We start from the raw sequence: 26,391 nt of genomic DNA, 5'->3' as shown, positions 1-26,391 counted from the left end.
GACGTTTGGTGCATAGCCACTAACAACTTAGATGAACTTAGTTCAAATCTGGTGGCATGAAAGGCAGTGGGTGATATGCATTCCTCCAAGGATTGATAGACTTTTAATTTCAAAATGGCTCAACATCACAAAGATTCTACATAAGAAAAGTAGTTTTTTCTTGAGAGACCATTTTGTTGCCGTTCTGTTTATTCCCAATGCTTCAACTTTTGAATAATTGCGAATTTGCCACTTTTCTTCTTCTGTGAAAGGAGATTAGAGAAGCAGAGCAGCTCCCGGCGTAAAGAATGTGAGTGAAATGAAGAGCCGAATGAGACAGTGCTTGCATGCCCCCCCCCCCCCCCCCCCCCCACACACAAAGTGATGATAAAGTATAAGAAGGCTTAACGTCTGGAAAATGGTGACATAAGAGCAGGCAAATAAGCTGAAATGTATGTGTTTGTGTTGCAGTCTATCTCTGGCCTGCATGCAGGAAAGGAGAGCGTCAGTAAAAAGTGATAAGGTTTGGTTGCTCTGAGCGAGGAGGAAGTCCGCTGCTTCTCGTGCCTGTCTGTGCAACAACTGTAGAGTTATATAAACTCAAAAAAAGGGGTTGATACTGAATTCAAATAAATGTCTTTTCAATGATTTATGTTGTTAATTAAGATGCAAAGAAATGAAGAAAACATAAAGATGTGCAGCAGGATGAGGAGACAGTCATGACCTCCCACAGAGAGGGAGGGGGGAGCTGAAAGCAGAGTGGGAGGGAGGAAGTCCTCCACATCAGGACTTCTCATGAAGTGTGTTCGACATTAGGAGGGGAGGCAGAGGAGAGGGAGGAAGAGTCAAAGGCAGCCAAAAGAAGAAGGGGAGGCTTTTGGGGTTTCTTTTTATATGAAATTGAGGTGACAAGACAGACCCCGGCCTTTGTGGGTCACCTGGTGACAGAAGATGAAGAGCCAGATCACTAATGCCCTCTCTGACTTCTTCTTTGAGTACGAGACCCCCCGCCAGGTGCTGGTGAGGAACAGGAGGGTGGGAGTGGTGTGCCGGCTCATCCAGCTGGGGGTCCTGGCTTACATCATTGGGTAAGCAGTCACCCTTTATTTTTGCTGCGCAGAGAATAATTAAAGAGTGTAATGTTTGGTATGTTTTAGCTTCGTGGCTCCACTTTTATCCCAAGTAACAAAGTGTAAGAAAGGAAAAGCGAATATGTCTTGTTTTACGTCTGAAGGGTGCCAGGGTGGGACGGACAGACTATAACTTACATCCTGTTGACACAGCAAACACAAGCTGCCGACAAACCAAGCGCACTGACTGGCAGCTGTGGGTAAAGATGAGATAACAGGGCAGATATTTCCTGCATTTCACAAGCCGAGACAAAACCTCCAGCCTGTTTGGGAACTAACGTACGGCGAATGACCCACCATGTCCACACACATGCTTTGACATGTTGGAATTCTTCTCAAGAAATTCCTTCTGAAGAAGGGAGTGAATGTTTTCCATGTAACTCTTCTTGATAAATATCTAGTTTTTTTTATTTGTAACTATGCATGGGTTGGTTCAGGATTGGTAAAATGTTGTTTGTTTGTTTTTTTCTCCACGCCTGAGCAGCAGATTCTGCAGGACTGACTACGATGAACACGCTCAGGCACATGCTTGCACTGATAAAGATCAAGGGCTGCACAGTTTGTTGCTGCAGACTCTTCTGCTGGTGATGATGACGGTCACAAACAAATGAACAACTAAGTAACACGAGGTCTGCTTCTCTTACAGGACATGTGTGCTGAATGAAACTGATCTTATGTGGTATTAAATATTTAACATAAAAAAAAATCAGCTTTCTCAGTTTTAGCTCACAGTTTCAATGGGAGGCAAAGCTAGTTTAAGTTTGATCGTTTGATATGAAGGTTCTCTGTGAATATTATCATCTCTGCTTCATTCCACCTCCGTCACCTGCCTCCATCAGACCACATTAAGGCTGGACACGGATGTCCAACTGAGGGAGATGTAATTAGAAAGCTGACCTGCTTCTTCTGCTTTAGACTGAACCATCACTGAGACAGGTCGGAGCACAAGTCACCCCATTTTTCTGTAGCGCTGTCTGAGCGCTGAGGACGCCTGGTTGACTTGTCAGGAACGTCCATGTTCAGATTAACCTTCTGTTGGCCTCAGCATGCAGTCAGCAAAAAGGAGATTCATGGCTTTTCCTTTATGACTAGAAATTCATTTTCATTAGCCTCATGAAAAGAATCCCACACAAGTGAACGTATTCGATTGACTTTAACCTCCTGAGACCCTGCGTCCACATATGGGGCATTACATTTTGGCTTTGCTGAACTTTATACTTCACTCTGTTCAATACTTTGTTAAGCCATGTTAATGTTGTTGTGTTGTGCTGTAAAATAAGCCCATTGTCCCACTGGCACTAAGCACTAGCAGTACAAAAACTATACGCCGAACAACAGCAGCACGAACATGAGTCTGTGTGAGCAGATGAGTACGAATGAACACATCAACATGAAATAAATCAGCAGCATGAGATCAGCAGCATGGATAATCAGCAGCATGTAACAACCAAGTTGCTTTTTTTTTCACAGTGGTTATTCTGGTTAGAGATTCATGAGTCTAACAGCCTCAGGGTAGAAGCTGTTCCTCAGTCTAGTGGTTCTACACTTAATGCTCCTCAACCTCCTTCCTGAGGGGCAAAAAGTGTGTGTGCTGGGTGAGTGGGGTCCTTCATGATGCAGGTGGCCCTCTTCCTGCATCTGGGGGTGTAGATGTCTGTGATGGTGGGGAGACTGACTCCAACATCTTCTGTGCAGCCTTCACCACTCTCTGCAAAGCTTTTCTTTCTGCAGCTGTGCGGCCTCCATGCCACACGTTGATGCTGGAGCACAGGATGCTCTCCACTGCACACCTGTAGAAGGAGGTGAGGACTGAGCTTCCCAGACCAGCTCGCCTCAGCCGTCTGAGGAAGTAGAGTCTCTGATGAGCTTTCTTGATCAGGCTGGTGGTGTTGTTGCTCCAGCTGAGGTTGTCATTCATGTGTACACCCAAGTACTTGTAGCTGGAGACCACTTCCACCGCAGATCCTCTTATGTTCAGGGGGGTGTAGGTGGGTTTGTTCCTTCTGAAGTCCACGATCATCTCCTTTGTCTTCTTCACAGTGATGTGAAGGCTATTTTCCTTGCACCAGCTCTCCAGGTGTTCCACCTCTTGCCTGTAGATGGACTCATCATTGTTTGTGATGCATCCCACCACCGCTGTATCATCTGCAAACTTTACAATGTGACAGCCTGGATGGGTAGCTGCACAATCATATGTATAATGAGAACATGTTATTTTGAGATAATGTCATACAATAAATTTAAAAAATAAATAAATGAACTGCTTTTTTATCTTGATATAATGAGTTTTTTTTTCATCTCTCTGTCCTCCGGTGAAGCCAGACGTGTCTCCCTGGTCTCTCCCCCATGCGAACCCTTAAAAATCCTCTTTTTTTTCTGCATACCTCCTAATTCAAAGGTTCAGCTGGTCTCTCAACAAAATTGATCAACTTCTCCCGACAGGAGTCAGGGTAAAGAGGACACCCTTAACTCGACGGAAACAAATTGGATTCATGATGACAACTGGTTATTTTGCTGTTTGATTGGTGAGTTCTGGATTGTCTACAAATTTGTGTGGATGTGTCGAAGCTCGGCAGCACTCAGACTGAATTACGTGCAGTTGCGTCAGAGAGCTGGTGTTGCTGTTACCAGGACTGTGGACTCTCTAGCAGCGCGCATGAAGGGAAAATTATCTTGGAGAAGCTGTGAGCTCGACTTTTGGCGTAAAGGATCAATTCGGCTGTTTTGGAGTTCCATCAGAGAATATGTACCAGCGAGACTTTAAAAAGGAAGAAACAACAATTCACGAGTTCTGCCTGACCCAAACTGTGGCCTTGACGTCGGACTTATCTCAACTCCTCCTGGCATGTTTAGAAAACAACAAAGATGCTTTGACTGTCTCCTCACCCCTCCCTTCTCCAAGGCCGTGGGCATGTAATAGAACCTCAACCGAGCTGAAGATGAACGTCACCTCTTATCTGGACAATGGCTGAGGGGGGGGGGGGGGCCTCTGGACTATACTATGACCTTCCCTTAAAATTCAATGTCTTCACCGGCCTATATGTTTCACGTCTATTTATGTTGCTTTGCTGTGGTAGGTTTTTTTGATGTCTCAAATCATGTCTTTTCTAGGACACGGTGTGAGAAATCTTTTTTTTTTAATACCGTCTCTCCTCATGTTTTCTTCCTTTTTCTCATCTAAGCAAAATATAATTCTGAATAAGAATAAGAGGGCCGCGCTTTTTATAGCAGCAGCTTCGTGCACTCCGCCCATCTTTCGGACGACTGTACGTAAATGCTCTCATTGTATCTTGGTGCAATGATAATAAAGTTTATTCTGATTCTGATAACATATTTTGATATTATGTCATCTAAACAATAAATAATGAAATAAATAAAACAAAAAGTCAGACGAAGAAATTTATAGCAATTCCCTTTTAAGGAATACAACAGACCTTTCTGCGTCATGAAAATTTTTTACTTTTTTAAGGATAGTGAATTATTTAATTATTTTGAGCAAATAAAGTTTTGTTATTCTGAGATTACAGCAATTAAAAACAAATATTTAAGGATTACTTTGTGTGTGTGTGTGTGTGTGTGTGGGGGGGGGGGGGGTCAAATAGTTGTCTCTTTGGAGCAGCACGGTGGCACAGTTGGTAGAGCTGCCACCTCTCAGCGAGCAGGTTGCCCAGGTTCAAATCCCATCTGGGGGCCTTTCTGGGTGGAGTTTGCATGTTCTCTCCGTGCATGTGTGGGTTTTCTGCAGGTACACCAGTTTCCTCCCACAGACCAAAAACATGCATGTTAGACTGATGATAACTCTAAATTGTCTCTAGGTGTGAGTGAGAGAGTGAATGGTTGTTTGTCTAGTTTGTCTCTTCGTGTCCCTGTGATGGACTGGAGACCTGTCCAGGGTGTCCCCCGCCTCTCGCACACTGACTGCTAGATATGGGCGCCAGTGACTCCCACAACCCAAAAAGGAAGAAGTGGATAAAGATAATGGATGGATGGAGTTGTCTCTTTGCTTTTGTAATAAAACAAGCCTTTTGGGAATTTAAATATAAAAAATGTACCAGTTAGCTGGAGAAAAATAACCCTGTTTAAAAAAACAAATTCTTTATTTTATTTAGAAAAAACCTTTTGTTATTATGAAATACTACATATATAACTTGTTTAAACTCAACAAGCTTGTCATCTTAAGATAAAACAACTTGGTATCTTAAGATGACAATATGTTCTTTTGCAGCCTCCTTAATAAAACAAGCCTTTTTGCATTTAAATATGTACATATTTAATCCAGGTCATTTTGAGAAAACACATTTCCTCAAGCTAATGAATCATTTATCTAATTTTCCATAAAAAAAAAAAAATCTAGTTATGTCTTGATAACAAATTAAATAACTAATTATCCTGAGAAAATGTTCTGAAAAAAAATTCTACGCATGGCTTCCACAATAAAAACATCTTGTTGTAGAGCTAAATAAATATATATATATATGTATATATGTATATAATATATGTATGTATGTATGTATATATATATTAACTCAATCTGTCAATAAAGGGGAGCTTGTTTTATCAAGAAAATCAAATAAAGAACTTGTTTTCTTGAAATAATGTCATGTAATAAATAATTTATAAGCCTGTCACTCTTAATTTTATAGAACAGGCCTCTCTTTATTTCAACTAAACACATTAGCTAAAAGCAAAGCCCTGTTGTCTACATATGATGAGTATTTTACAAAGTGAGATTGTTTTCTTGAAAGAGTGAGTCACTATATTTACTTATAATACTTGTTTTCTTCTGATGTCAAACCATGCGCTCTGACCTTTAAGTCGTTCAATTGCTTGATAATACAAAAGGCAACCAATCACATGGCAGCAACTTTATATATTTAGGCATCCAGTTATTTTTCGTCTTATTAGTTATTTGTGTTTACTTAGTGGAGTGGTGGTGCAGAGGTTAGAGAAGGTGGGCCTGTGATCAGAAGATCATTGGTTCAACTCCCAGTACCGACAACATCAAAATGTGGGTAGGATTGGTGAAGCTCCCACACCTGTCTCCACCCTCGTTTGACCCACTCTGGGCCCTTGAGCAAGGCCCTTAACCCCCACCATCATCGCCCCCGGGTACCCTAGATAGCTCCACACAGAGGGCTGTGGTAGCTCAGTGATCTTTGGTTGCGTCAGGAAGCACATCTGGCATAAAAATAATTGCCAAGTCTTTGTGCAACTTGGTTCGCTATGGTGACCCCTGAAGAAGGGAGCAGCCGAAAGAAGAATATCTGTCTATCTGTCTGTCTGTCTGTCTGTCTGTCTGTCTGTCTGTCTATCTATCTATCTATTTATCTATCTATACAGAGCAGATGTTTATAACAAAGTGTAAAATATCCAACTTTAAACGGCACACTCTGTAAAACAGTCATTGTTATTTTTTTAATTATCTACCCTGCTGTTACTTTCATGTTAAATAAAACATCAGTCCACCATTTCTGAGCTTTCACTTGAATGCAGTTTTCACCCATTCTAATCTGTGATTGTCACAAACTGAAAACTAATCTCTGTGCTGCAGAACTGCCCTGAAGCAAAGCCCTGCAAACATCAAGGAGTTTCCTGACTGCTTCAGGATTCAAACCTCTGTCACATCGTGTTTCTTCTGATGTTTCACTGCTGATTACTTTCAATATGTCATTAATTTGCTCATTTTTCACGTCCTCCTCTATGCACGCCGGGATTTAAATTCCTCTCCGTGTTAATAGAAATCCCCCTGTTTTGTGCATGGCTTATTATCTGTGCACGTTGAAAGATGTTTCAGTTCCTGTCATGATGTTCTGGCCGAGGATGAATGAACGTGATGAAACACACGTTCTTTCAGCCAGAGGGTGCTTCTTACGTCCGCATGTAAAATAGTTGTGGATGTTGGGCAGAGTACCTCGGTGTGTACATAATATCTTTGCAGTGGATAACAGCTGCTGCCTGGACCTCCTGGCTACACGAGGACACATGAAGCCTCAGTTTGACATAAACCAAAACGTGAGGAGAATCAGGGATTGCCTCCATGAACTCATCGTAGGAAGTTTCTTTATTTTTTTTGCAAACTCTGCAATGGATGTCAAAGCTTTTTTTAAAATTATTATTATTATTTTTATATCACAATAGTCGTGTTGTACAAAACACAGGAGATTATTTTTTAGGTCAATACATAAAGTATCACAAATTGAAGCATGTATAAATATACCCAAATCTAATAAATGTTCATGTAATATAAGATGTTGCATTTGATGCAGTCTGACTGCAGGGCTTTTGGGCATCTGTAATGTAACAAAGAGCTCAGGCAGAGCATAAAGGAGAAATGGTCACAAAATGTTTGACATGTGGCTGCACCTCTGTAGGCTCAAGCGCTGTGCTTTGGTTGAACAGAGGGTGAGTAGTTACTCATCCTATAGAGACATGAAGGAAGTCTCTCTCTTGTCCTTCTTTGGCATCGGGTGAGCCTAAAGAATGTTTGTGGATCAGAACCCAGCTGCTTCTGACAAAACTGTACAACTACACCAGTTTTTTTTTTAAGTTTTTTTTTTATCAAATTGATTTTATTGCATTTGTTTCAGTTTTTGAACATACAAAAAACAAACAAACAGAACAAATCCATCACTCCCCACCCCTTCCCTCTCACTCTGGATCAGTCCCCCCCCACACACACACACACATAAATTTACCAGGCATTGACATGCTTTCCACATACAACACAAAAGGCTGCCAAGTGTCCCAAAATCTTTTGACAGACCCCTTCAAGGTATGTCTTGTTTTGTCCAAATGGTTATGATGTATCACCTCCCTTGTCCAATGTACATATGCTGGGGGGTGTGGGTCCTTCCAACTGCACAACATTAGCCTCCTGGCCAGAAGAGAGCCAAAGGCAATCATATCCTTCTCGTATTTGCTGAAGGACGTATCCACAGTGACCACCCCAAAGAGTGAGATAAGTGGTGACGGGTAAACAGTTTTTCCACATATCCCAGAGAAGGTGTCAAAATAGATTGCAAAAATGTCTGCAGTTTTGGACAGGTCCAGAATGTACTCAAGAGTGTAGATGGCGTTTGTTTACAATGATTTCATGCGGGGTCCAGATTGGGCTTGATCTTGGACAGCTTGTCTTTGAACCAGTGCAGCTGGTGCACCACCTTGAATTGCATGTCTCAGGCACATTGAAGATGAGTAAATGTTCTTTATGATCTTTCTCCAGCTTGAGTCTGATAATGTTTCTTCCAAGTTAGTTTCCCATTTCAGTTTAAGGGAGTCCAAGCTGGACTCATGGTATGAACTGAGCAGTGTACAAATTTTGTTAAGGGTCCCCCTAGTATCAGACTTGCACTCCAAAATATTAGCCACAAAATGTTTAGAGTTAGACCTCACAAAATGTCTCAGCTGTAAATGACTGAAAAGCTGTGACTTGTGAATATTAAACTTCTGTACCAGCTGTTCAAAAGAAACAAATCAGATCACAATTGGGTTAGAAGTGTAGGTTGATATTGATTATTTAAAGGTCAGCCGAGAGCAGAGTAATGCAGAGGGAGAACTGGATCTAACTGAGGCCCTTTCCAAGGTCACCCAACTAGGAGAAAGGGTGTCTTACCCAACCAGAATAGAAGAGCTCTGATATTAGCTGCCCAATAATAGTGCATGAAATTAGGAAGAGGCATGCCTCCAAGTCTGCGGGGAAGGTGTAGAACCCTCTTGGTAATCCATCCATCCATTCATTATCTTTACCCGCTTATTCCATTTTGGGTCACGGGGGTCGCTGGTGCCCATGTCCAGCAATCAATGTGCGAGGGGCGGGGTACACCCTGGACAGGTCTCCAGTCCATCACAGGGACACATAGAGACAGAGACAAACAACCATTCACTCTCTCACTCACACCTAGGGACAATTTAGAGTTACCAATCAGCCTAACATGCATGTTTTTGGTCTGTGGGAGGAAACCGGAGTACCCGGAGAAAGCCCACGCATGCACGGAGAGAACATGCAAACTCCACCCAGAAGGCCCCTGGATCGGGGTTTGAACCAGGGACCTGCTCGCTGAGAGGCAGCAGCTCTACCAGTTGCGCCACCGTGCTGCCCCTCTTGGTAATCCGTCAATGCTTTTTATTCCAAATAAACACTGATATATGGCTGTTCAAATTGGTAAATAAGGATTTATTAAGGAAGATTGGCAGATTCTGAAACAGGTATAGAAATTTAAGTAGGATATTGATTTTTACAGAGTTTATTCTGCACCCTAGAGTGTGAGGCAGGGATTTCCATCTGGCAATGTCCTGTTAAAGGTTCACTATGAGGGGTAGATAATTAGTTTTATATAGGTTCTTATGATCTCGAGTTATCCAGATCCCAAGGTACTTACATTTATTTAAACTAATTTTAAAGGGTATGGTGTTCAAGATTTTATTTTCTATAGAGGTCACAGGCATCAGCTTGCTCTTTAGAAGGTTGACCTTATAGTCAGATATTTTCCCGAATTTTTGAAGCAAAGTAATTAATTCAAGGATGCTGATAAGATGGTTTGATATATACAAAGCGTCATCCGCATATAAAAAAATGTTGTGCTCCATACCTGGTCGATTTATCCCCTTAATGATGGATGTTCTGCCTTAAAGCTACAGCCAATGGTTCTATTGCCAACTCAAATAGGAGTGGTGCGAGTGGGCATCCTGTCTCGTACCCCGCTACAGTTTGAAATAGAAAGATATGTTACAGTTAGTGCAGACCGCCACCACTGGAGAGGTACATCTCTTGTAAATGAGTGCTCAAGGCTCAAATAAAGGTTGAACATATGAAAAAATACATCAGCCACACCCATGATATGAATTTAGGACCAAATTTAAATAACTTTAAAGTAGCGGAGAGGTAGCCCCACTCCACCCGGTCAAATTCTTTCTCTGCAGCTAATGAAAGAATGACTTTGTCACAAGTGTGTTCGGGTGGACTAGGAGTGTATAGCACTTCAAGCAGCCACCTAAAATTGAAGAAAGCCTGACGATTTTTAATAAACCTATCTGGTCAGGTGGAACCACCTGGGACCACCCGCTCAAGTCATTTTGCCAGTACCTTTGCAAGGATTTTTACATCAGTATTTAAAAGTGAGATAGGTCTATATGAGCCGCAGTTTAGAGGATCTTTATCTTTCTTTGGTATTAGCGAGTTTACAGCTTGATGCACGGGCAGTGCAGCGACTTCTCAAACACAGACCTTAATAAGGGTAAGAGTAGACTTTAACATTTCTTAAAAAACTCAGATGGGAAGCCATCTGGTCCTGGGGGTTTCCCATTTTGCATATGTTGATTGCAGAGTTTATCACAGCTACAGAGAAATCCCTCTCCAAGTCCCCAAAGAGATCAGGATTCACTGAAGGAAGCTCAAGATCTCCAAGAAAATTCTCCCTGTCCGATACGTTAGCTGATGACTCAGTCAGTCGTATAGAATGACTGGTCAAATTTGCTAAAACGTAATAATTTCAGCATTGTCATGGTTCCCTGTTCATTGTTTATTGCTGTAATAGTTTGGTTGGTTGACTGTCGCCGCAACTGATGTGCGAGCAAGCGCCCAGCCTTTTCACCGTGTTCCTAGTAACCCTGTCTAGATTTAGAGATTAAATACTCTGTCTGGGGCAGCACGGTGGCGCAACTGGTAGAGCTGCTGCCTCTCAGCGAGCAGGTCCCTGGTTCAAACCCCGGTCCGGGGGCCTTTCTGGGTGGAGTTTGCATGTTCTCTCCGTGCATGCGTGGGTTTTCTCCGGGTACTCCGGTTTCCTCCCACAGACCAAAAACATGCATGTTAGGCTAATTGGTAACTCTAAATTGTCCCTAGGTGTGAGTGAGAGAGTGAATGGTTGTTTGTCTCGTTTGTCTCTATGTGTCCCTGTGATGGACTTGCGACTTGTCCAGGGTGTACCCCGCCCCTCGCACAGTGATTGCTGGACATGGGCACCAGCGACCCCCGTGACCCAAAATGGAATAAACGGGTAAAGATAATGGATGGATGGATGGATGGATACTCTGTCTGCTGAGTAGACAAAGTATTAAATTCAGTTTGAAGTACCAAACATTTTTTCATTAGATCTCACGAGGGGGAGTGGCTATATTCTCTGTCTAATCGTAATATTTCATCAGGTAATTGTCTTAGCCGTAGCAAGGCTTTCTTTTTGTTTGTTTTTACAATAAGAAATTAATTGACCCCTGTAGGTAGGCCTTTAATGCCTCCCAGACAGTACAGAGTGGCATTCCTGGTGTCAGCTACACCAGTTTGAATTGGAATTAAGATCTAGAAGGTTCCTGGAGAAACTTTGGCACATGGGGGCCATTTTAAAATTTAGATGACTAAATTGCCTACGTTTTGATATATACCGTAATATGGATGTGTATCTTAAAAGATGTGGTAGGAAGAGTTTGTTCGATGACATACTGCGTTTTGTCCAGAGACCTCTCTCCTCTAGGTCATGAGACCTCGCTGTGGCAGTTAGAAGCGTCAAGGGCTCTGTCAGTGTTTTTCAGTGAGAAAAATTATATATTTGTTTGCGACTTACATCACCATGGTAACTCAAAATGCAAATAAAAGCATAACACACATCACAGTGCCAAGCTGGTCATTTTGATATAAAATTTGTGGGGGTACGTGTTGCGGTTTGGGCCACATTCAAGTTGATTGAAGAGCAAGACCCTTTTCAGGTGGATAATAATAGGTGGTTGTTTTCAGGCAGTCCCCAATAAGGAGCTCATGAAGAAGTTCAACACTTAAATGGATAGATTTTTTTAGATTTTTAAATTGGTTTTCTGATGAAGACTTGTGGGCAGTCTGTGTCTTACATGAAGAAGACAGTGATGAGTGATTTCAATTTAAACAATCAGAGAAATTCTCATGGAGAGATCAAACTAATGGTCGATCAGTGCAAATCTCTATTTAAAACAAGTCAAACCTGAAAAAAATCATAAAATAGTTCAAGACAAGCATGTGTTGAAAACATATCAATAGTGTCAGGAGTGTTACGCTTCATGTGTCTGCCTCCACACCTTGTTTCCTGTTTTTGTGGCAGCATGACAGCACCACATACAGGCCTGGCACGGTTACTACAACGCTTGGATTGTTTTTGGTGTTTCAGTGTCATTGAAGGTATTTTAGAAACAGTGCCATGTTTACAATACTAAATTTAGAAGCAAAAAATTAAAAAACATTGCTTTGGAATTCGTGCGTTTTCATGTATACAAATGTTTTTTTGTGTTTTGACTTGTATGTAATGTGTACATTCTGGCTGTATGGTAATGTGGAATAGGTATTTAAGCATTTTTGTAAAAACAAACTAACACATAAATAAAAAATAAATAAAGTACCCATTTAAAAAATATCTGGTGTAGCCAGCCACACTTGTTACATTTTTTCCACATCGAGTTTATGTACCATTTAGTTGTTGAAACATCATGTTGAACTTTTGTTGGAAGAGTAATTTTGTCGTCCACATTATACACAGATGTGGCTCGTCTGAATTACAAGGTAGGCTGCTATCGTTGGTGACAAATTGCACGTCACAAGACATTTGCAAGGTTTCTCAATTTCTTCCTGTGAACAGGACTTTGATCTTTCGATGCAAAAATATCAAAAATATATATATAAATGGTAAAATGGACTGTAGCTGGTGCTAAAAATCTAACAGGATTAAAACAACAAAAAAAGTTAAATCATGTCATCTGTTATGTAAAGAAACTGGTCCAGATGACGTCATTTAAACTTTTTTGTTTCCTACCTGCATGATTGATCTTACAAACATGTTTTCTAACAGGATTAGTTTAATCTAAACAACAGTTCTTCCTCTTTGTAATCAGGTTCATTCAGAAAATTTCAGTAGGAAAAAGACTGTTAATTTGTTCTTACTCATTTTTACCATCTAAAAGTGTGTTGGGATTAGAAGTGAGTGACAGCACGTAGTGTGCCCAGTTTCACGTAGCAACACAAACGTAGTGCAGTTGAGAAAATGGTAACAGCATGGCATACAGAGCAAATGTTACAAGATATAAAATGTGTTTTATATTTTATTTTTACACGTTATTCTGTAGATTTATTAGTGATCTATATCTCACCTGCAGCAACACATTCACATTTTTACTTTTTTTATGACTAGTTCTCGCAGCATCATCCCACCACTGATCATTCCTGTGATAAATTGACTTTCTGACTTGCTTTCACTTTTTTTATCAGCTTTTTTTACACTAACTGTAGCTGCTAAACACAGTAAATAAATTATGATAGTTTGTCAGATCTGTCCTTTTGGAGGAGTAAAAGGACAAGTTGACCCTCAGTCCATGTTAGACATGCTGCTGGCTGTGTTAAACATAATGCTAATGCTGTTGCACATGTCCTGGCTTCAGGCTGGGCCGGGCCGGGCAGTGAGTCTGAGGTGCTGACAGGACTCACAGAATGTGCTCTATGTCTCAAACAGGTGGGTCTTCATCTATGAGAAAGGTTACCAGTCCTCAGACACAGCAGTGAGCTCCGTGTTCACCAAAATGAAAGGAGTTGGCTACACCAACGTGAGTGGGAGGGAGACGATCTGGGATGTGGCTGACTACGTCTTCCCCCCTCAGGTGAGTGAGTCCTTACGTGTCACAAGGATTTGTTGTAAAGCTTGGACATGTCATTGAACATTCAAAGGAAGTCAACAGTCACGGTCTATGAATTAAATGTTACAGTGATGAACTGTCAGCCTGAATCAAGCAGTTAATGTCTAAATTATGCTCAGCAACGAAACCCCAATGCCAAGTTTATACAGGTATAATTACTAGAACAGGTCTAAATACATTTTATAGGGTGTCAACGCAGCAACTGTCCAAAATTCCCCCAAACATTAATTTTCTTCTATGAAGCCGAATAGTGATTTGGATCTGGTCATCATAAATGTCAGTTTTCATGCGTCTACAGCATATTATGTAGTGGGGATGCTAATAAAAATAAAATAAATAAAAGAAAAAGACCGTTCACCTCCAGTTACAAAGAGAAGCTTCTCAGCTCACAGACAATGAGAGTCAATGAGAGACTGAAAGCTGCACACTGCTCTCTGGGGAGATTTGAGAACATAAGAGGTAAGACATCTGTTCTGGCTCACGTGGTTGTGAGATGCTTTTTTCACGTGGACAGTTTTTACTCTTACAAGAAACTGTAGAGGAGAACCGGCACAATGGCTGTATTTTCCAACGGCCTCGGCCAGCGGCTCCTCAGCTGAACAGTAGAAGTGAAATGAGAGCAGTGTAGTTCAGCTACACACCAACATGCAAGAGTTCAGCACAGTTCCACAAAGGGATACTCTTCTTAAATACATTTGCTGACCACCGTAGCCAAGTGTTATCTGTGGGAGAAGCACAAAGCAGACACAATGACGGTCGGCTTTGAGTTCTGGGTGTGGAGCTTTTTAGATCTATCACAGCAAGAAGATGAAAAGGTTTTTATTTTCCAGTACAAGCTTTGATCGGGTAAAAATTCCCAGCATTATTCTAAAATCCAGCTTGTGGTGACATGTCTTGCATTCTCTGTTATTTTTATGAATACAAACTCCAAACCGGTCATTCCTGATGTCACAATAATTACAAAGCTCAGTAAATTGTAGTTAGCAAAGTGGTATGTCATTACCAACAAATACATGTTTAATGGATACACAAACAAAACTAGAAAAAACAATTATTTTGCTAAAAGCAATTTCAGAATTATTAGCACAAATTCAAAACTATTATCTGAAAATGTGCCAGGATCTACTTTCACACAGAAAGGTTCCTGAAACTTTGGGATGCTTTGCTGTATAAAGTACAAGCAGATTATAAAGTATATAAACAAACATATTAATTCATCTGTTGGAAAAGTTTCATGGTTGCGGATTACAGAAGGCAGCAGAGGATGGAGAGATGGATGTACAGGAAGCCAAAAGGGTCAAATTTCACTGTCGCATTTTATAAGTAGTGTCCAGATATACATAGCACATTAGTATCACCCAGCTGAAAAGATAGATATGAGTGTTTTACATTTAATAATGTAGTTTCACACTATGAGATGTTATTTAGTTGTGTATTACCTTTTCAAAATTCATATTTAATGTTTTCTTAAATAGAAATATCATAAATGTGAAGTTTATTACAGCTTTTGTTTGAAACATGATTAGCTGAATAAGACTTTTTCATTTTATTTTAATAATCACCTTATTGGTGGATAAATCCTCTCTCCATAACCAGAAAACTACCATCAATACATGTTTGTTTTTGTGTTTCTGGGAGACCTAGCGTCTAAAAAAACAGAAAGAAAATGTATTTCAGTGTCAAACTGAATTCACGCTGAACCAAAGTTTCTGTATATAGTCACACCCCTGTGGTGTTTATTTAAGTGTGATCCAGAAGCTCTGTCATCCTGCCTGAGTTAACTGATGAACTAAGCTGAACATCTTTTAAAAAAAACCATTTATCTTATTATCAATACACACAATAAAAGCCACCATCAGGAGGAGTTTCTGAATGATGCTGGCTGAGAGCTTTGAGTTTTGAAGGAACATGTGCAGGTTTTAGATGATTCCAAACCACATTTTGCACATATTTAAGCACCGTAGTGAAAAGGTCAGGGCCTGTAGTCTGTAGGAAGAGTAGAAACATGTGGAACAGTACGGATGATTTTGTTTAACGACCGTAAACGACACGCGCCAGCACTTTGCACGCACATCTCCTTCCTCAGTATGAGAGGTTTGGGCGGAGACAACTGGATTTGTTTAAGGCTTAAGGTTTTGGCTCAACATTAAAGAACTGTAGGAATGAGATCTGTAACAAATAGGTAAGAGTAAAAGTCATGGTTTAAAGTAAAGATCGTTATTTTAAGACAAGACCAGTAGCTGCGCTGGAAACTAATCGCCTTTAACTTTCACAGTAAAAGTTGAGCGGGCTCTACAGTTCCTCTGGAACCATTTTCTTTGCTCTTGTTGCCATTAGAATAATAATTACAACTGGAGGCCAAGTTTCTTGTTTGCATTGCTAAAACTTTAAGCCAATGTCTGTGCATTCAGTCCTTTATAAGGAATTAACTCAGACAATGCACATGGTCCAGGAGGAGTCAAGTTTATGAAAATGATGCAAGATAGAAATCTTCCACTGAGCCTTATTAGTAGACAGTCTCAGTGCTGAGCCTATCGAACGAGTTTATTTAATTTCAAGGATGAAAACGTAAGTCATCTTCTCTAACCGTCAGCCTAAAAGGTAGATTTTTTTTGTCTTAATAAAACTTAAATTTCTTCTGAGCCAGGTTGAAAGGGGATTTGCCTGTTAGAAATATTATGGTTCTTGTAAAACATTTTATTTTAGCACCAGAAGTAAATACAGAAATGTTCGAGAGGTTGCCTTTGTCTTCAACTTGGGCGTGTATTGTCGCATCAAAATGTTGCTTAAGTACAAATACACAAGGTTTAAATCATTGTAACGCATTTCTTTTTAATATTTAAACTTCAGGGAGACCCATCTTTTGTAGTGATGACTAACTACATCATTACTGAAGGTCAGAAAATGGGAAAATGTCCGGAGGTATGTAAAAAGTCTCTGCTTTGTTTCTCCTTCCCCATGTCTGTCTGATACACTTAAGTGGAAATCGTGTCTCATACCAGGACTGTTTGTGTAATTGGGGAGATGGGGTTGTGTTGTTGTCGTTGTGTAGCAAACAAGGCCAGTTTAGTCTTTGGCACAGCATGACATTAAAGTGCATGTGAGACCGAGTTCCCATGTTGTTATGTTGTAATCTTCAGATCCACATTCCACAGATGTAAACACAAACTGATCCTGCTTTCCTGTTTCTAACAGCTCGAAGGAAAGAACAGCTGCAACTCAAGTGCCGACTGTGAAGGAGGGAAACTCAAACGTACGGGACATGGTAAATCCTGACGGCATGGAAGTGTGTGACGTCAGCAGTCCTCACTGACTGGCCGTCCGTGTTCAGCTCGGACCAGTCAAAGCGTTTGCTTCTATTACCTTACTTTGTTCAGCCACTAAACCACATCTGAAACTTTGCTTGAACTGTATTTCATCATCTTAAGTGTTCTTTAGAAAAATTATGAAGGACTTCAGTTTAGAGAAATAAGGTTTAAAGTCTTGTCAACACGAAAACACAGTTTTTCTTAAACAATCTTATGCTGTTTCTAAAAGATATTTGAACACACAGCACTAGAAATGTATTCACCCATACCTAAAATAACAATATACATTTGAAATTGACCCAAATTGCTGTGCCAGGCTAATGTGTGGCGCTACAACGCTAGCATGAAAATATACCAAAAACAGGAAACAAGTGGTGGAGCATGCTCCTAAAACTTGCACACTCACAGAAAACTGAAAACACAAGAAGAGGGGGCCCTCCAGTCATAAGTTGTATTAGAGATAGGACTATAATATCATTTTCTAAACTTTATGAATTGGCACTGTGTGTGAGATAAACACAAGGGTGGTGATTCAAGAGGTTTTCACTCTGGAACCCGTGCTTTAAAAATATTGTTTTGGGGCTTTTAAAGGCTGTTTTCCTGTTTATACAAGTTTAAAATTTGATGTTGATAATAAATCTTGATGGGGAGAAAAATTAGGGATGCAAGTGTGTCTCCATAAAACGATAGAAGAAGTGATTTGTTTCACTACTGGCTGCTGTAAGGGAAACTGCTCTGCAGTTTAATGTGGTAGATCTGGATTAAAATCCTTTAAAAGTGTTTTGTTCGTGCTATATTTTAACAATTCTGCTGCCCTTGGGTTAAAATGACCCGTGAGACCTCAGTCTTAAAACTAAGGCCTTGTGGGTCCTTTTTGACCCAAGGGCAGCAGGAGGGTTAAACAAACAGTTTAAAGTACAGTATATTTAGTTTACAGTATATTGCCACATGTTATAAACTTATGGAAATATTACACTCCTATTGTGAATCACTAAATGTTATTAATCTCTTCTGCCTGATTCATAATCAGTGAAAGATGCTGCAAAATTTAAATATTTAAAAACATTTATTTCCCACAGCTGAAAGCTGCTAGCAGCTTATGGTGTTTGAGTTTTGGACTGAACCAACTCAAAGCAAAGGGAGAGGTGTGTTTTTTTTTTTTTTTGTAATAATAAAGGTAAAATTAGATTTAATAAATAATGCATACTTTTGTCTTTTTACTGGGTGGGGACATGTTCTTAGGTAAAAAAAAAAAAATATGGGGAAGCAACTTCTCATACTCTATTGAGCAGACACCTAAGATCATTAATCATCCAAGTCTTCTCTTACGAATTACAGTTTTCGCTATAAATAATAGCATTTATCCTAATCACAATAACATTTTAGTCAAAACTGTAATCACCACATCTCTAGTAAACATTTAAGATATCTACATTTCTAACTGTACTAGTAAAAGGCAAGTCAAAAAACAAATTAAATTCTTAAAAAATATTAAATGGCTCATTTAACATTTAATAATAGGGCTGGATATGTATTGTAGATGTCTATAATTCATTTATTCCTGGTTAAAATTAACATTTCAGATTTACCAAACAGCATTCTTCAGACTGGACAAATCATGGCACTTTTTCTTGCATGTGTATGTGCTCACAAGTCACAAAATATATGAAATAAAAACCTTAATATTGAGCTTTTACATATGTACAGCCCTGTTTGTACTATGCATAGTAACAACTGGATCCAAAAAAAGGATCATATCCTTTTCATATAAAATAATTTGAGTGATCAGGTTGGGTGTCATTCATGTTAGAACCACAACAAGTCTTTGTTTTGCTCAGACTTGGTGTTAGCTAGTCAGTTTGGTCAAAACAAAACTTAATTTCTCTAAACTGAGGTTGTTCAAAGACCTATCTGCAACAGGTAAGATACTGCATTAGTAGTCCATAACCTTTCCACAGGGCCTCACATTGAAGTTTCTGTTTAATCCTCGGCTCATCCTCAGTGATGTGCTGAAGATGTCACTTCGGACTGTATTTGCACAATAGGCTGTGGCTTCTGAGCACTGCTACAGACACTTTCACACATCATGACTAAGGTAAACATTCAGACACAAATCGTGGATTCCTCTTGGCCAGCACTGAGACGGGAAAAAAAAAAAAAGGATTAAAATCAACATAAGTCTTAGCAACCAAATATTTGGTGTTTATGTTCGAGCTGTGGCTTACTGATCCCCGAGGCAAAAAGTAAAGCCCTGCCTTGGGGAAAAACTGTGGCCATCAGAACAACTCACGCACCTGAGGCGACACGTATCATGAGCACACAGACAGAAGTTCAGACATCAGTTACATAAAGCTGTTGTCCTCCATGTTGAGCCTTACAGGTCCCCAGTGTCAAATCAACTTCAAGAAGAGCAGCTTCACATCCATCTGCTCCAAACATGTCAAATTCACCTTGAGGTGTCCGGAGAGCCTTTAGAGACTGACAGTTGCCTCGGTGCTTGGAAGCACATGAGGGCGTCCCTGTAGCAAAACATTTTTTTGGGGGGTGTCTAATGAAAGGTTAGAGACTGCAGCTGAGCAAACAAATGCCTGCTGCTGGAGAATTCTCTACAAAACCTTGCTCCAGATGAGAGAACAAGATAACAGCGAGCCTAATCTCACACAGAAATTATGTGTCGGGATCGGGCCAAGATAAAGAGAACAGCTATTTCAGCATTTGCTCTGCTTGACTTTTATATCCCGTGTGCTGCTGTCGATGTTGATGCAAGATAAGATGAAATGTGGAGGCAGAAAATGTTTCGGCTGCTTTAAAGTTGAAGCCTACACCCACTCTGTTTCTCACTGTTAGCACATGTTGCATGATGTCTGACGCTCCAGTTTCAAGCTGGAACTCAGTTATGAGCTTTTTGTTTGTTCCCGTTTCAAGGGCAGATGACAGGAGTCTGCGCGGATGCCACAAAGACCTGCGAGGTGTTAGCTTGGTGCCCAGTCGAAGACGATAACACCATACCAGAGTAGGTGGACATAACCAACTCCTGACTCTGCGAGTAAAGATCCACCCTGTGGGGTGAAAGCAGCAACTGTGATGTTTTTTCTGTATCTAAAGGGGATGCTGCAATAATCAAGTTACCATTTTGTTTTCTTAAATCACCTTAACAAATTCAGAATTCTCGTTACTATTTGCACACCATGTTCACTTTATACGAGTTTTTACAGTTTTCTGGACATTTTCAAAAGCAAGTAGCAGCAACTAGCTGTAGCCCCTGGTGAAGATATAGTAACATTTCTGCCGCAGTGATGAAAGTCATGTGAAACTAGTAGTGGTGTAAAATTTATGGAACAGCAATTTTATGTAATTCATGGGAATGGAGTAGATTTTAGGCAACATCCACTTTGGTTCGACCCCACTCTGACAAGCTGTTAGCTCGTTAATCACGTCGTTAGTCTATTGGTCTGAACTGGAGTCATTCAAATAGCTATCTGCAACTGGTAAGATAGTTTTATTATAACCCTTTTTCAAAATGCATGAACTATTCTTTTTAACTCCAAGTTTTCTGTGGATAGATCACTATATGATGCAGTAACACCCCTGTTCTTTTTGTTTTTTTTACTAACAAACTATCAGAAAAAAATGAAATAACGCAGACAAATCAAAGGCCTAACTTTCCTTAAAGGAATGAATTGACTCCAAAAGTTAATTAGTTGTAGATACACATTCAATTATTACTTTCTGACGGTTCCATTAAAATCCATCTGGTAGTTCATTAAATATTTTGCTAACAGACAGACACGCACACACATAAGTAGACGGAGAAAAACATTAATATGGTTTTAATAGCTTGATGATATTAACAGTCAATCAACATAATGCATGCACTTTACAGGCTAGTTATGTTCAGATTTCAATAGAGTGCCTAATATTTTATATAAAAAAACAGTTTTAATTAGAAGTTAAGATTATAATGACCCACCATTACACTGAAGCTTAACTCATTTAAATGCACATTTGCTTTTCATCATTTTCTGGGCCTTGCATATTTTTTTCTTGTATATTAATCTTAATCTTCTTTGAGCATGTCAGATAACCAAATCCTCCCAATCTGCTTGGGCTCTGATCATTGCAGCTCTGCCAATGTTGGAATTTGTAACGTTTTTTATGATATTTTCTCGACATAAGAAACTGAATTCTTAACTCACAAAACACCTCATGACAGTGTTTAATTTACTTCTCTTTTCTGTTCCAGTCCTCCTCTTCTGATGTCTGCAGAAAACTACACACTCTTCATCAAAAACTCTATAACTTTCCCTTTATTTGGCGTTACAAGGTGATGGAGCTCAATGATGTCAAACTGAACTAAACCCTAAAGATGTTGTTAAATGTCTTGGCATAAAGCAAAATATATTAAACAGTGTTTAGGTTACATGGCTTTAGTCTTATAAATTTACATTCAAGTATTAAAAAAATAGCTAAAATAAAGTCATGCATTTGTGAGTTTTTTAATGGAACATAGTTATTTTTATTTATTAGCTTAATTTTTTGTGTGTTGCATTAAATATATCAATGTTGTTATTATTTGATGAAAACTTGTTGAAAAGTTTTTTACACTTTAGCTCCTAAAGTGATAGATGATATATTTTCAAGATCAAGGTGTCTTTATTGTCCTTCACGTCACATGTGGTACATGAGGTGGAACGAAACTATGTACACAGGGTCCCAGTTACATCCAACAAAATTACAAAATGTAAAGAAAAACAGTAATATGATCTAAGATATGAACTAAGAAATACGCTAAACTAAAAATATACTAAGCACTAATAATACAAAACAATGTGCCAAACAGTGGGGTTCTGAGGTGAGCTATGAGCAGTCAACATTTTACCTGTTCTAGATAGCTCTTTGAAAGCCCTTTCTTGCACAATCCATCTTGAACCCATCCATCTGTCTGTCCATCCATACATCCAACCATCCATACATCTAACCATCCATCCATCCATTTTCTACACTTATCTGTAGTCAGATCATGGAGGCAAAATCCAGACATTCCTTTCCTTACTGACACTTCTCAGCTTGTTCTGGTGCGCCACAAGGTGTTCACAGGCCAGAGAAGATACACCATCCCTCCAGCGACTTCTGGGTCTTCCCCGGGGCCTCGTACCAGTGGGACGGGCCTGGAAAACTTCTAAAGTGAGGTATTCAACAGGCATCCTAATCAGATACCCAAACCACCTCCACTAACTCCTTTTGATGTGAAAAACAGTAGCTCTACTCCGAATGACAGAGCTCCTCACCCTATCTCTAAGGCTGAGCGTGGCCACCCAACAAAGGAAGCCCAATTCAACCACTTGTATCAGGGATCTCGTTCTTTCGGTCATGATCCAAACCTCATGACCATAAGTGAGACTTGGAACATAGACAGACCAGTAAATCAAAAGCTTTGCCTTTTGACTCAACTCTTTCTTCACCATAACTGACCGAAGCAATGCCCTCATTACTGAGGATGAGGCCCTAATAATGAGGACAAGGCCCCAATACGTTCATCCATCTCCCACTTCATCCTACCATCACTTACGAACCAGAAGCCCAGAAACTTGAACCAGAGGCAAAGTCTCCCCCCTCCTGGTCAAGAATCATGGCCTCAAACATAAAGGAACTGACTCTCATTCCAGCTGCTTCACACTTGGCTTTGAACCGCTTCAGTACACGCTGAAGGTTTTGAGCTGAAGACGCTCGCAGAACCACATCATCCACATAAAGCAGAGATGAGACCCTGAGATTCCCAAACCAGACACCCTCCTCTTCACAACTGTGCCTCGAGATCCTGTCCATGAACACCATAAATAGGACCGGAGAGAAGGGGCAGCCCTGGCGGACTCCAACCTGCACTGAGAATGAGTTCAACTTTGTGCCAAGAATGTGAAAAAAGCTCCTTCTTTGGTTATACAGGGACTTAAAAGCAACCCAGGCATCCCAAACTCCCGTAGCACCCCCAACAGAATGCCTCAAGGAACACAGTCATAAGCCTCCTCGAGATCCCAAAACACACGTACATTTGTAGATCAGAGAAGCAAACTCCCAAGATCCCCTTATAAAGTGTGCAAGGGTAAAGATCCAGTCCACTGTTCCATGACCAGGATGGAAGCTACACTGCTCCTCCTGAATCCAAGGTTCTATAATTGGTTGGAGCTTCTCTTCCAACAACCTTGAGTAAACTTTCCCAGGGAGGGCTAGAAATGTGACCCCATGACAGTTGGAACACCTCTCCAGTCACCCTTTTCAAAAAATAGGAACCACCACCCTGGTCTGTCACTCCACAGGCATTGTCCCAGTACTCCCTGTGACATTGAAGAGATCGGTCAACCATGACAGCCCCACAACATCCAAAACCTTAAAGATCTCAGGGCAAATCTCATCCACCCCTGGTGTCCTGCCATCAAAGTTTTTTGATGGCCTAGGTGACCTCTGCCACATTAATGGACTCATCTTCCCCCAATACCTCAAACTCTGAGGTGGACATGGTGGGTGGATTAAGGACTTGCGCAAAGTGCTACTCCTACCGCTCAACAATATCCTTAGTCTGGGTCAGAAGTTCCTCAACCAAACCAAGCACAGCCTGGAATAGGATCTGATTTCCTTTCTTGAGCCCCCAAGCTAGCTTTCTAGCTTTACTAGAACTTCTGAGGCCAACCAAAAGTCCTTCTCCATGGCCTCCCCAAATTCCTTCTGTGCCCAGGTTTTTGCTTCAGCAATCACTGAAGCCACAGCCCTTCTGGCCACCCTGTACCTGTTCATTTGCTTCCAGAGTTGTCCAGAACAACCAAGTCCTGAAGGCCTTCTTCTTCAACTTGACAGCCTCCATGGGTCCTTTGGTTGCCACCCCAGAAGGCAACAGTGACCTTCAGGCCACAGCTCCTAGAAGCTGCATCTGCAATAGAGACCCTGAACACAGACCATTTTAATTTCATGTCCCTGACCTCCTCCAGGACATGTGAAAAACTCTTCCGGAGGTGTGAGTTGAAAGCCACATGAACCAAGGGATCCACCAGATGTTCCCAATTTCCCCTCACTATATGCTTGGGTTTACCAGGTCTGTCTGGCAGTCTCCTCCACCACTGGATCCAATTCACCAACAGCTGATGATCAGTTGACAGCTTTGCCCTTCTCTTCACCTGTGTCCAGGACATAGGGCAGCAGGTCCAAAGACACAATTTACTAAATTGATAATTGACTTTTGGCCTGGTACCAAGTACACTTATGAACCACCCTATGCTCAAACATGGTGTTCATTATGGACAACCAATGCATAGCAAATAACTCCAATAAGAAAACACAATAAGGGTTCAGAACAGGCAGGCCATTCCTCCCAATCACTTCCTTCCAGATAAACTCCATCATTGCCAACATGGGCAATGAAGTCACCCAGTAGAATGAGGGAATCTCAGGTTGACACTCCTTTCAAGACACCATCCAGAGATCCCAAAAAGGCTGGGTAATCTGAACTGATGTTTGGTGCAAATGCATCCCAAAGCTGCAGAGAGGCAACCCCTTGTTCACTGGGGAAAACTCCAAGACAGAGGCATTCAGCCTGCCTGATGCCTTTCTCCCTGGACAACTCTAGAGTAGGAGAGAGTCCAGCCTCTCTCCATGAGTTGGGTTCCAGAGCCCAAGCTGTGCATACAACTGAGCCCAACTATATCTAAGTTAGGGCCACTCAACATCATCTACAACCTCTGGCTCCTTACCCACCAGTGAGGTGATGGTCCACAATCCTAGAGCTAGTCTATTCTACCAGAAATTAGCATGGCCAGGGACCCTCCCTTGCCTAACATGCACAACACCTTACCTTGACGGACCTCCCTGCAGATGGTGGGTCTATGTATATGTGGATTCTTGTTATTTTTTCATACTCGGCCTGGCTGAGCCCCTGAAGCCAAGGCTCAACTATCAGACACATGCCAGTGACCTCCCCCCACCCAGGCCTGACTCCAGGGAGGTACCCTGCTTTCCCTTTTCCGGTTGAAAGTCCTGATGCATCTATTTTCTCTTAATAAAGGTTTTGAATCGCTCTTTGTCTGACCCCTCCCCTGAGGCCTGCTTGCCATGGGAAACCCTACCAGGAGCTGATGCCTCCAACAGCATAGCCCCCAGGATCACAGTGGTACTCAAACCCCTCCACCACGTTAAGGTAGCGATTCTGAGCCCACAACCTCATTTTTGAGACCGCAGCACTGACCACAAAGCTACCCCACCTCTTATACATGTTTCTTTATTTCTAATGTAGATAAAATGTTACACTTTTATTGTTGCCTTTCTGGCAAGAAGATCCCAAGTTTTCTCTATTTCTCCAAACTGAGGTTGTTCAAAGAACTATCTAAAAAATACAGGTAACATATTAATCATTCAAAAACATTTTCAAAGAACCCCACTCATTAGATCAGACTTATTTTTGTATTATACGTAGCTTGGTATTTTTGAAGTAAGCTCTACAATGTTTTCTAATATTTACTGTGGTTTTAGGAGTAACCTGGTGGAGGGTATTGATGGTGATTACATCAGTAAATGCCTTTACCATCCAAAGAATGCTCCGCTCTGTCCCATCTTTAGACTGGGAGACATCGTTAAACTGTCTGGATTCAACTTTGAAACAATAGCCAAAGTGGTGAGTGTTCAGAGTTTAATATTTTTCTTTAACACTGATCCCTCTGAATGATTTACATGTGAAGCTGATTTAAATCCTTTTTAATCACACAAGTTCTGTTTCTCTCGATGTGGCGGACTTTCCTGTGCGTTTGTCCTGACAGGGTGGGGCCATTGGGATTGTACTTGACTGGACATGTAACCTGGACGTTGATGTGAAACACTGTAAACCAGAGTACAACTTTCACGGTCTCTATGGAAACCCCAATGAGAAAGACAATGCCAGAGCATCAGTGGGTTACAACTTCAGGTGTGTGAATAAAACGTTCTGAACTGAATGTTTTAGAATGAAGGATGTTTGTTTTGGACAAATGTTGGGTGCACTTCAGAATGGACTTGAACAAAAAGGAGGTTTAGGCTGCAGTATGAGGTTTACATGAGATCAATATCTATGTGAGCTATTGCATTTTATAAGCTTCAGTTGGTCAGAGTATTTTGAGACAACAGTACGTGTATTGAAAACTTTTATAGTGAAGGATTGAAGGAAGTTCTGAGTTTCTCTGTCGTGACTAACTCTGCTACAAGAGTAAATACATGTTGCACTGGTACAAAACGCTTTTTTTGGTGTTTAGTGGAGTTCAAACAGTAAAAGCTCAGATACAAAATAATAAAAATAAAAAAATAAACAAAAACAAGGT

General features: G+C 40.8%; 1 protein-coding gene across 1 annotated transcript; it reads left to right on the top strand.

Annotated features, from left to right (window-relative positions):
* The first annotated feature begins 781 nt into the window (after positions 1 to 781).
* On the top strand, positions 782 to 26,025 carry LOC119420324 (P2X purinoceptor 1). The gene is made up of 8 exons (XM_037687712.1): positions 782 to 1,067; positions 13,571 to 13,715; positions 16,602 to 16,673; positions 16,947 to 17,004; positions 19,985 to 20,072; positions 21,303 to 21,383; positions 25,574 to 25,715; positions 25,858 to 26,025. Exons 1-8 carry the CDS (start codon positions 931 to 933, stop codon positions 26,023 to 26,025), a joined length of 891 nt encoding a protein of 296 aa, XP_037543640.1. The 5' UTR covers positions 782 to 930.
* Positions 26,026 to 26,391: the final 366 nt, after the last annotated feature.

This window comes from Nematolebias whitei, chromosome 14 (genome assembly GCF_014905685.2).
Source record: "Nematolebias whitei isolate Nwh7 chromosome 14, NemWhi1, whole genome shotgun sequence".
NCBI classification, from domain to species: domain Eukaryota; kingdom Metazoa; phylum Chordata; class Actinopteri; order Cyprinodontiformes; family Rivulidae; genus Nematolebias; species Nematolebias whitei.
This window is presented reverse-complemented; position numbering and strand designations above follow the sequence as displayed.

Excerpts from the sequence above, each read along its gene's own strand:
- LOC119420324 (XM_037687712.1), top strand. The coding sequence starts at position 931 with ATGAAGAGCCAGATCACTAATGCCCTCTCTGACTTCTTCTTTGAGTAC. Across the intron at positions 1,068-13,570 it reads GTCCTGGCTTACATCATTGG|GTGGGTCTTCATCTATGAGA; the intron begins GTAAGCAGTCAC and ends TGTCTCAAACAG. Across the intron at positions 16,674-16,946 it reads AAATGGGAAAATGTCCGGAG|CTCGAAGGAAAGAACAGCTG; the intron begins GTATGTAAAAAG and ends TGTTTCTAACAG.